At 40.9% G+C, this 12074-nt stretch overlaps 1 protein-coding gene across 6 annotated transcripts in view; it reads right to left on the bottom strand.

Moving 5' to 3' along the window:
- Positions 1–2877: 2877 nt before the first annotated feature.
- LOC121548914 (adhesion G-protein coupled receptor G6) overlaps positions 2878–12074 on the bottom strand; it is a 52298-nt gene continuing 43101 nt past the window's right edge. For all 6 annotated transcript variants that reach the window (XM_041860580.2, XM_041860578.2, XM_041860575.2 and 3 more), the window contains 4 exons: positions 9665–9948; positions 9068–9169; positions 8401–8556; positions 2878–5221 (listed from right to left, as the gene is read on the bottom strand). In XM_041860580.2, the coding sequence (XP_041716514.2) occupies positions 5025–5221; positions 8401–8556; positions 9068–9169; positions 9665–9948 (739 nt within the window). In that variant the 3' untranslated portion in view covers positions 2878–5024. The remainder of the gene's footprint in view (positions 5222–8400; positions 8557–9067; positions 9170–9664; positions 9949–12074) is intronic.

Consider the following 12074-nt stretch of genomic DNA (forward strand, 5'->3'; position numbering starts at 1 on the left):
ATTGTTCTGAAAGCATCTGAGCCATGTTATGGAGGATGAGTCTGTATACATCCTGTGAGATTATCACTGGGGTCACGTTACCTCACCTGACCCCTGTTACCCCGGACCAGACAAACACACATCTGCTGAGAGCAGACCTGAAGCATCAACCGCCTAACACCATAAAAAAAATTAAAAATAAACACACGACACAGGCATCATGTTGTTTGTAACCAAAACAACAGTTAGCATATAATGAGGAGTGAATTTAAAATGTATCATTTTGAAAGTTAATTATCTTATCAAATCTACCGCATTGAATTAAGTATATGGGCAAAAATGATGAAGAACGTAGTATTTATGGTATAAAACACTTGCAAAAGTGTTTATTTATCTGTACGATAGGCATTTGCAGTAATGTTTTTTCTCTAGATGCACTCAATAATATTACCATAAACATGCCACGCCAAAATGCTCAGATGGAATGATTTTAATGGATCTGTCAGTTGCAGTTCACAGCAATGAGCAAATATAAGCCATAAATCATAAGGATGGCTGGCATGGCCAAGGGGACAGAACCTTCGCTCTCCAACTATGATTGCTTTGAAAGTAAACTGGCCACTAAATCAAACTGTAGCATCTGATGAGGAATATCCTATCTAAAATGTTGGCCTGGACACGTTCCGTTATATTTGATACTTGGTTGGATTGACAATAGACAAATCAGCATCACAGCTTCCAAAGGACTGGAATAATCGGTACTGGAAATAGCACTTTTGTAGCGGGTGATTTGGACGGAGTCAGGCGCAGGAGGTGAAAATCACAGAATAAATGGTTTATTCGGCCAATACAGTGGTTCGCAGCAATGGGAAAACAGTACAGTGCAGTATAACGGCGCACTGGAGAAAACAAAACACACGGGTGAATATCCTGGCGATACAGTACATAAAGCTCCACCGAGCTATCGACACCTCCACATGGAAACAATCACACACAAAGACATGGGGGGTAGAAGGAATACTTATACAGGGACTGATGAGGGGATATGAACCAGGTGTGTGTAAAAAACAAGACAAAACAAATGGAATGATGAGATGAGGAGCGGCAGTGGCTAGAAGGCTGGTGATGACGAACGCCGAAGCCTGCCCGAACAAGGAGAGGAGGAAGCTTCGGAGGAAGTCGTGACAACTTTACTTTATAAACACAGATGCACTGTACCAAGGGATGTTGGTTAGGTTGAGGTGATTGTTTTGCAGTATATGTATGTAATTTTGTTGTTGTTGTTGATCAAATGAAAATGAGTGCCACATCTATGCATTTGATGATGCTCATAGTATCATTTTCTGTGAAGTATGTCTCTACACAAAAGTCTGAGAGACAACAAGCATCAATACCACATGTGCTGTAAATAGGATACCTGTAGTATAAAATGTTACTTTAGGACACCTCTGTTTTTCTTATATAATATGATGTAAATGTTATGGTCTGTCAATCTGATGTAATACAATACGACAGAGGCATCTAAGCTTGCAAGAGACAAACGTAGCAAGAATGGTGTGAAGCCTGAAATCTTCTGGCCAAAATTGTGAGGTCAGTTTCGATTACAGTGAAGTTCCTAAACAACAGACATGTGAATGTTGGCAGGGATGAGGCATGACATCTCTCCAAGTCTGAAGCACTGTGGTTTACCAGATTATGTGGCATTAAAACAACTCCAGTCAAGAAGGGGAAACCATATAATTTCAATGTTTGAGTGTGAAAAATGATTTTAAACATTATGTTTCCCTCTTTGACTTCTGGCTTGCTTGCTGCATGACTAGAATATCATCCTCTGCTTTCCAGCACATACAGTAAACTTCAAAAGTATTGTGACAGTGACACATTTTTTGTTGTTTTGGCTCTGTACTCCAGCACTTTGGATTTGAAATGATACAATGACTATGAGGTTAAAGTGCAGACTGTCAGCTTTAATTTGAGGGTATTTTCATACATATCGGGTGAATTTACAGCACTTTTTGTACATAGTCCCCCCATTTTAGGGTACCAAAAGTATTGGGACAAATTCACTTATATGTGTGTTAAAGTTGTCAAAGTAGTCATGACTCTACACACTTGTTGGATGCATTTGCAGTTTGTTTTGGTTGTGTATTACATTAGTTTGTGCATAATAGAAATTAATGGTAAATAATGTAATAACCAACAACCGTGTAGCTCAGTTGGTAGAGCATGGCGCTTGCAACGCCAGGGTTGTGGGTTCCATTCTCACCGGGGGCAAGTACGAAAAAAAAAAGAAATGTATGCACTCACTAACTGTAAGTCGCTCTGGATAAGAGCGTCTGCTAAATGTCTAAAACATTTTTTTTTTTAAAAATGCATCCAACAAGTTTGTAGTCACAAGCTTGATGTAGTCATTGTGTGCCAGGAATATGGGACCAAACACTAAACCTTTGACTACTTTAATACACATATAAGTGAATTTGTCCAAATACTTTTGGTTCCCTAAAATGGGGGGACTATGTAGAAAAAGTGCTGTAATTTCTAAACGGTTCACCCGATATGGATGATTAAAGTCCAAAGTGCTGGAGTACAGAGCCAAAACAACAAAAAATAAATCACTGTCCAAATACCTTTAAACCTCACTGTATGCACCAAACCACATATTGGATCTTCTGAGTAAACCACATTGTAAAGACTATTGATTGTGCAGAGAAGAGCAGACATTAAGGGTAAAGGGAGAAAGGAATGAATTAAAAAGGACAACAAAGTACCAACAAAATGTGGGAGTTTTTTGGGGGATATTTAGTCGTTATGTCTTGCATCAAGTTAACCTGGTAACTTTGACAAATATTAGTGTTATCATTAAAACAATTAGCTAGAGTCACCTTTGTTACATTTCAGTACTTTTAATTCCCTTTATTGGTGAAACACAATTCATCAATGGTGTTGAGACATACAGAGACAGCTTCAAGAAAATATATTATTGACAAAGTTGTGGAAAAACTAATAACAGGGTTTGGAGAATGTTTCCGAACAGACCCAGACCAGCCATATTAAATCAGAGTGATACATCTTAAGTACAATATTGGTTTGGATCTAACCATCGTAATTTCCTAGCTCTGTGTCCTGGAAACATTATTCAATTAATAGGGAAATGTACAAATGAATCAGAAAAAATTATGTCTGGACTCCCTCTGCATTGATAGAACAATGTGCACCTCTAAATAATAGCCTATAACAAATAACATTACCTGATAGAGGTTGATAATTACCTTTTTGAATATTGGGAAATTTTTATTTTGGGATATCTCATTCAAATATGTATAAAGATGATGCCAGCAGTCATTTTCCAATTCATTGTAAAGATGAGAACTCCATTTTACTATCTCAAACCACTGTAATCCCTCCCCACACATTCTTGAATTGAAGACTCCAAATCTGTTAAAACACCAGATTACCTCTTGAAGCAATGTTTCTATCATTACAAATTTGGCCCCTAAGGGAATTTCTCATTGATGCTCAAATTATTTTCCTGATGTTGGAAAAGAACAGTTGAGAGCACTGACTGCTCCAAAACATAACTGGCCCTGTTCGCCTGCCAAGGTCAAGATCAATGCTTTGTTTTCCCACCAAGCTTCATCTCTCCAAAAACAGTATATTTATCTATCCAGGGGCATAGTCCTGATCAACTGGCATTGGGGATTCAAGAGGAACAACAAATGCAAAAAGCTTTATAGAAATAAATATAAAGATACTTTTAAACAACATTGTTCCATCACTTCACAAACACAAACAACAATAGCTCACACAGCAACATTTAACATAATGCAATATATTCAGTTCCCCTATTGGTGGGACAATAAGACTACCATATTAAGTGAACTAAGGCAACACTAAAGAGCAGATTAACATTTTGCCATTTAAAAATGTTGGCATTAACTTAAATGAACAAATAATGCCAGTGTTTGTCGTCCCTTTTCAATCATTACTGTATGTTGTGAGTTGCTGTATTGTGGAATAATTAAATGTGGAATGTTTATGAAACTATCTTACCAAATCTAGGTTTAATGGCTGCGGGTTTTGTAACCTCTACAGCCATTTACTTATTCCAAATACATGGCTCTGGTAACCTCTATCCATAGAAGAGTCAGATTAAATTACACTTGACATACAGATCACCCACAGAGGTTGTCCTAAATCGAAGTGACCATAATTAAGTAGTGGTGAATGGACCAATGCCAGACACCATTTCTGCATGTGTTATTCAGTAGTAGAGCATCTGAAGGTTAAAAAAAATATACATGACAAATAAAACATTGTCTTGATGATGATGTTGATAGGCTAACCAAGAAAAAAGTAAGCACTTTATGCAAAACCTCCTCATGCAAGGCACTGTAAAGGAACATAACATTGCTTTCCAGCAAAAAAACACACACACAGGATTCACAAATAGACGACTAAAATCAGAACTACACCTCAACCTGTTCCCTTTTGAACACACATTGACAATGCTACAGCTTTTAAAAACTCCCTCATGTTTGGCAGTCTTTGGGTTTGAAATATAGGCCTATGCCTGAACATTTGGTCCAGATTTGATGATTTATCTTCCCTGCTGCTCATACTGGAGTTCTACAGATTGCAAAATGACAACAGAACAGTAAAGATTGTTGATATTTCTGTACAGGAAAGGTGACCATACTGAGAACCCAAGGCATGTGCAACACCAACTGAGAATCAATTATAGGGGGCGTATTAGATATACCATCAATATTTACACAACACATAGCCAGTTAAAGATTAAAGTCACAGTATGTAAATCCCAAACTCCATTCTCTGCTTAGCCCTCCCATTTTCTACAGAACTATGCATTTCTCCATTTCCCTTTTCAGTACATCTCACTGACTGGACCAGCTGATTAAGTCAAATATTGTACAGTAAACACAGTACCGCCATGCTGCTCTGGAGGCTACAACCCTGGGGTGACACTGTGGACTGGGGGTTAGGAGCTAGCAGCAGAAGCAGGAGGAGGAAGAGAAGTGCTGGGTGGTCTAGAACTTGGTGCTGTGGCTGAAGCTGTCCGACATGATGATGTTCTTGTAGAAGTTGTCGGAGCGCACCGAGCAGTAACCTTTGACCTTGTCAATGACTTGGTGCACGGGGATGATGGAGGAAGAGGAGGAGGAGGAGGAGGCCTCGCCATCTGAGGAGACACTTTTAGGATTGGTCTGGTTGGAGTAACCTTTACCTGTCCAAAGGTGAGGAGAGATAATGTCATGGTTCAGAAACAACACAATGATCTTTGTTCTCTTTAACAATACTGCATAGTACAATGTTTCATTGTTTTCTTTCCTTAAACTCACAATGACACAAAACTAATGGCTAAAGACAATTGAAAAATAAGCAAGTAAAAAATACATCACTGAACACATACACAAAGTAGATCTTAGGCCTAGATTCAATCAGATCAAGCGTTAACTGGCGATAGCAGACACCCAAATAGCGGATGTTTTGGCTGTGTCGGAGGTGGAACCTTGTTGCAGCTGCTCTTGCAATCATTGTCACGAAGCCACACCCGCCCACTCGCGGTAGAAGTTCAGAATGAGAAAGTGTAGGCTATATAGAAATAATTTGTCTCAAATTGAAAAATCATTAAACTAATTTATAAGGATTTCTATCAGCCTAATCAAGGAGTAGATTACATCTCACATTTCAGTGTCCGAACTTGTAAACAAGGCTTCATGAGATTTCTCTTAATGTGACTCCATGTAGCCAATGGCAATGTCCGCTTTAGGTATAATGCCGGCAGCCGCTTGTGGATTTGACAGCTCTAACACAGTTCCACCTCCGAGACTGTCAAAACATCAGCTATGCAGATGTCGGCCAAAGCAGATCTGATTGAATTGGGCCCTAAATCTATATACAATGATTGTGTATTTATGATTGTAGGTTGAATATGTGGCACTCATTTACAAAAATTCTAATGCATAGGCTTTGCGAAGATGTTTCTTTAGCTTAGAAAAGGTTTGAGGTTTAGGCTTATGTCTAGTTACTGTTTAAATTGAGTCCCAATATTTTCTGAGGAACAATTCTCATGCATCTCTGCATTCTTGTGGAATTCATTCCTATACATGCATGCACATTCAAACAACCTTGAAATTCAACCACAATGGACAACTATGCATAACTGTTTCTTTCCAACATGTCTGAACCGTTTTCATCTGTTTTTGTCTTATTCTTGTTTTGTTTGCCAAGTGATAATATATTTGGGTTGGTCTTTGCCATTTGATAATGTCAGGGCTAAAACATCCATCGCGGTTTTGAAAAGAATGACTTGAGTGGGTCAATTAAGCACAGAACACAGGCTTTGCAATGCAAAGACTTTGGCATCTTTAGTGACAGAACCGCTGGCTGCCTCCTCACCCCACTGTACACTCACCATGTATGGGAAAAAGCCTGACTTATCGAGAGTGAAGTCAGAAACATGAGACTATATGTATGTCTGTTTTCAGTTTGAGTGATTAACAGCTATAATCACGATCACACGTTAATCACTAGTTATTCATGAAATGGCATCCTCACTTTGATCCTACAAAACTGTTTCTTTCACCAAACCAGTTATCAACTTATCTCATACACTCATTAGTCCTCACATTGCACATGTGTTCATGATAAAGTAATGTAAGGTCATCCTTAAATTGTGTACACAATAAAAAAAAAAAAAAGTTTATTCTGCTAAATCCCTGAACTGCTATGTCAAGTAAGGTATTGGAGGCCACCTCTTGTTGGCAGTGTGCTTCACGCACGATCACCTTCGTTTCTCAGCCACTGCTTTATAGGCTCTGTCAGACTAGATTAGTCTATTAGCCGGGGGATGCCATTAATCGTTGGATCAGTCCAATATGACAATATCACAGAGTAAATTGCAGATTATCTCACCAAGGCACACATCTGGAAGCAATAGGAGAGTGTACTGCACTGCACGCCTGACACGGATGCTCAATGATTTTCTCTTGAAGCCGTGGCCTACCTCAGAGAGGCAAAGGAATAGTGAGAGGAGGAGTATCCATGTCTGCTGACAAATTATATTTCACCTTACCTGAGATCTCCGTGAAATGAAGACCCTAATGATAAGAACATGTTGCAACACTTTGCTGCATGTCTTAATGTCTATACCTTCATCTTAACCATTTCCATACGTACTATAGTGCCTGAGTACGGTCGGTACATACCGGGTTTTTACATGCGCTAAATAATGAAGGGCGCAACCCAAATCTTCAGGGAGCCAAGGTAATTCACCATATTATTATCACAAGATCTGTGTATAAACATGTAATAAGGCACAAACATCATGCTTGAATTGTGCATTTGGTTGTAAAGTATAGGTGAGGGTGATAGCACTATCTCCATTCAGGGATGCACACACACACACGTCTACAATTTTCCATGTGACAGTTGAGTGCTGAAATGCAAGCAGTGTGTTTTACTGTGGTATCGTTGCTGCTAGCAGAAAACAGAGACATCCTAGGGGAGCAGAATTAGTGTGGTATGAGTGAGTGAGAGTGACATCCAGAACCACTGAGAAGAAGGCAAAGGAGCTCATCTGCCAAACTCTCTCATTGGTCAGATGATATTATTACAACTGTATTTATATTACTTCATGTCCATGTTTAAACCAAGTTAAACATGAATGTTATTATTTTGCTGTAAGTTGTTATAGCATGTTATCTTTGAAATGTTTTTCAATGACTTTAGAGAGAACAATGACAGAATAGAGCTCTTTGTCTTACAGGGTTTTCATGTCACCATTCAATCTGGATTCAATCTAACCATCAAAGGTAGCATTTGGCATCGAAACCAAATGCACACATGCCAATTTTTGTGTTAATTCCAAGATGTCAACACAATATTTCTGTTTTAAACGGTTACATTTTTTATTGTTCTGTTAGACACACCAGTGTTAAGGAAAAGTGCAACCAACATCTGTTAGGTTGAATCCAGGCCTTCATGTTCTAAAGGCAAAAGGCCAATAACACAACATCACGTCACACTGTAAGGAAGCATGGAGTCAGGCTAGCTTTGATGCAGTTCAGTTTACCTCAGGAGGTTCTCCTTCGTGCTATTGGTGGGCTACATCTACACACCACAAACATAAATACATACAGGAGATCAACCACCATGTAGCCCAGGAATAACTATTGTACACATAAAAGCAAGAAAATAAATGTTTCACACAGTCCTTGTAGACATATATTTTTTTGTTATTAAAAATGAAGGTGGAAAAAAGTAATGTAAACGATCCTTCTTTTCATAACTACAAAAAGTAAACTTTTGTATGAACGAAATGTGGTTCAATGAAACAGACCAACTGAAAGTAAACAAACAGCTGTGTGTGGGTCAATATTAGACCCTCCCATGGTGTCTTACCTGCATTACTGTTGCGCTTTGCAAAGGGATTTAGAGTTGCTTTGGCCTTGGAAGTCCAGTTTGCTGTACTGGAGCCAAAGGAGCTGGAGGACAGGGACTTCCCCACAGTGTCTGAGCTGACCTTCTTGGTGTTGTTAGTGGCTGTCTTGCTCCAGTCTGCCATGCAACAAGACACATTTCACACATACTTATTCAGGCAAAATTAAGAGTGAAGTGATCTTTGTTACTTCAGGGTTTTATGGAGTTTCTGTGTATCATATTTGATTGCGTATAAAGCTAAGACCTCTCAGGTTTTATACTTTAATAACACATTTTCTTTGTTACTGTGGAAGTCCGGAGTGAGTCCACAGGGCACTTTTACTGGACTCCTGTGCAGATATGTACTAGCGTATATTACAGTGACTTTCACTTCAATAGGAATTCTATTTACATTAGACAAGATTCAATATAAATGTCAACTGAAAATATTTTAATAAGATTTGTATCTTCTAATCTTTATCACAATCACATAGGACTTTTATTAGCAATGTACAAGTACAGCAACTTCACCCCTCTCATCCTAAAAACAGTTATGATAGTAGTGTGATAGCTGTTCTGAATATCAGGCCAGATATTTTTCCTGAGAGGGAGAAGCCTCTTTGTTGTCTGTTTCTTGTCAGATCTTTACCTGAGTTGTCTGCCAGGCGGAATCTGCCACAACACAAGTATCTCCTCCACTGTTTCTGGACATTCTCTTTCAATGCACAGTGGAATATGAATATGAATAAACCTATTGGCCAGAAAAGAACAATGGAGGAAAAGGCTGTTTAATAACAATGAAGATGACAGAGATGACAAATAAAAGAGAGCAAGTTTGGTTCATCTTTCAGTTACCAGATTTGTACCAAGGAGACCTCTGGTGGAACAAATAGCATATGACATGACAGTGAGGAGATAACTTATTACTGTTAACCACAGGAGGCTGCTTAGGGGAGGACAGCTCATAATAATGTCTGGAACGGAGCTAATGGAATGGCATTATGAATTCGATACCATTCCACCTATTCTGCTCCAGCCATTACCACAAGCCCGTCCTCCCCAATTAAGATGCCACCAACCTCCCGTGTTCTTAACATATAATACATTAAAGACCTGCTTCTTACAAGAGTTTAAAAATAAACACATACAAAAATACACCTTTGATCCAAACATTCACATATTAGTAACCAATACTACTGTGTATTCTCCTTTGGGTGCACAGCGCACCATAGGGGGGGCCCTGTACCTTGCAGTGAGTTGAAGATGGAGAAGAGGTACATGAAGGCCAGGTTGACGGGTCCCCAGGCGAAGAAGGCGAAGCCCCAGGTCATGCCCAGGAGGAAGGTGAGACTGATGACGCTCCTCAGGTTCCTCAGCACCTCATCACGCAGCGTGCGGTTGCTACGCTTCCCGTTACGACCACAGATCTGGATCATAACCACGATGAACATGGCCACGTTCAGGAGGAAGACGACAGAGAAGTAGCCCACACATGTCACATAGAACACCAAATTGCTCCGGATCCAACAGCTGGGAGTAGGGGAGGAGGTGGGGAGGAGAAGGGAAATTAGTAAAATTGGTTGCCGTTGGTTAACTTACATGTTTTAGCCAGAAGGCTGGACCAATATCACATACAGTACCAGTCAAAAGTTTGGACACACCTACTCATTCAAGGGTTTTTCTTTATTTTTACTATTTTCTACATTTTAGAATAATAGTGAAGACATCATAACTATGAAATAACACATATGGAATCATGTAGTAACCAAGAAAGTGTTAAACAAATCAAAATATATCTTATATATGAGATTCTTCAAATAGCCACCCTTTGCCTTGATGACAGCTTTGCACACTCTTGACATTCTCTCAACCAGCTTCACCTGGAATGCTTTTCCAACAGTCTTGAAAGAGTTCCCACATATGCTGAGCACTTGTTGGCTGCTTTTCCTTCACTCTGCCGTCCGACTCATCCCAAACCATCTCAATTGGGTTGAGGTTGGGGGATTGTGGAGGCCAGGTTATCTGATGCAGCACTCCATCACTCTCCTTGTTGGTAAAATATCCCTTACAAATCAAATGTTATTGGTCACATATAGGTGTTTAGCAGATGTTATTGCGGGTGTAGTGAAATGCTTGTGCTTCTAGCTCCGACAGTGCAGTAATATCTAGCGAGTAATATCTAACTATTTCAACATATACCCAATACACACAAATCTAAGAAAGGAATGAATTAAGAATATATACATATATACATATATGGACAAGCGATGTCAGAGCGACATGGACTAAGATACAGTAGAATAGTATAAAATACAGTATATACATATGAGATGAGTAATGCTGTAAGGACAGACGCTGGGAGACGGGAAGCAAGTACAGGGAGTGAACATTTATTGAAAAACCAGACAGGAACAAAACACTGACAGTGTCTGGACAACGTAAATGAAACAACATTAATGCAGACACCAATATCAGACGCATCAGGGAAGTTTTTTGTTTTTTCCTTTGGATTGGTGACGTCGGGTCTGGGTGCCGCTGCCGAAGGAACCGGGGATGCCTCAGCTGGCTCATCAGGCTTCCATGCCTTAGCTGGCTTGAGCGGTTTTCTTGCCTCGGTTGGCTCGGCAGGCTGCCATCCCACGTCATGCCTCAGCTGGCTCGTCAGGCTCCCATGCCTCAGCGGGCTCGTCAGGCTCCCATACCTCAGCGGACTCGTCAGGCTCCCATGCCTCAGCGGACTCGTCAGGCTCCCATGCCTCAGCGGGCTCGTCAGGGTCATATGCCTCAGCGGGCTCGTCAGGCTCCCATGCCTCAGAGGGGTCGGCAGGCTCCCACCCCACGTCATGCCTCAGCCGGCTCGTTAGGCATCCACGCCTCGGCCGGCTCGTCAGGCTTCCACGCCTCAGCCGGCTCATCAGGCTCCCACGCCTCGGCCGGCTCAACAGGTTCCCGCTCCTCGGCCGGCTCGTGAGACTCCCATGCCTCGTCCGGTCTGTCAGGCTCGACAGGTTCCCGCTCCTTGGCCGGCTCGTGAGACTCCCATGCCTCAGCCGGCCCGTCAGGCTCGACAGGTTCCCGCGCCTCGGCAAGCTCGTTCGGCTCCCAAGCCTCGGCCGGGCCGGGTCAGGCTTGCCCAGGTGGGATGCCTAAGGGGGGGGGTACTGTCACGCCTGCTCCCGCTCCCCCTCCCTGGCGGTCGAGGGCGCCAGGCTGCCCATCATTACGGACACCTGTCACCACCTGAACATCATCACTGCTTGGTTACCTTCCCTATATCCATCTGTTCCTCAATTTGATCCCCGTGTCGGCATCAATGTTGTTTAGTTTCCGTTATACAGACGCTGTCTGTGTTTTGTTCCTGTCTGGTTTTTCATTAAATGTTCACTCCCTGTACTTGCTTCTCGTCTCCAAGCGTTTGTCCTTACTAATGCAATATATGTAAAAATGATTAAAGTGACAAAAATACTGTAGAATAGTATAGAATACAGTAAATATATATGAGATGAGTAATGAAAGATATGTAAACATTATTAAAGTGGCTAGTGTTCCATTTCTTTAAGTGGCCAGTGATTTCTAGTCTATGTCTATAGGCAGCAGCCTCTAATGTGCTAGTGATGGCTGTTTAACAGTCTGATGGCCTTGAGATAGAAGCTGTT

Source organism: Coregonus clupeaformis, chromosome 33, assembly GCF_020615455.1.
Source record: "Coregonus clupeaformis isolate EN_2021a chromosome 33, ASM2061545v1, whole genome shotgun sequence".
Taxonomy (NCBI): domain Eukaryota; kingdom Metazoa; phylum Chordata; class Actinopteri; order Salmoniformes; family Salmonidae; genus Coregonus; species Coregonus clupeaformis.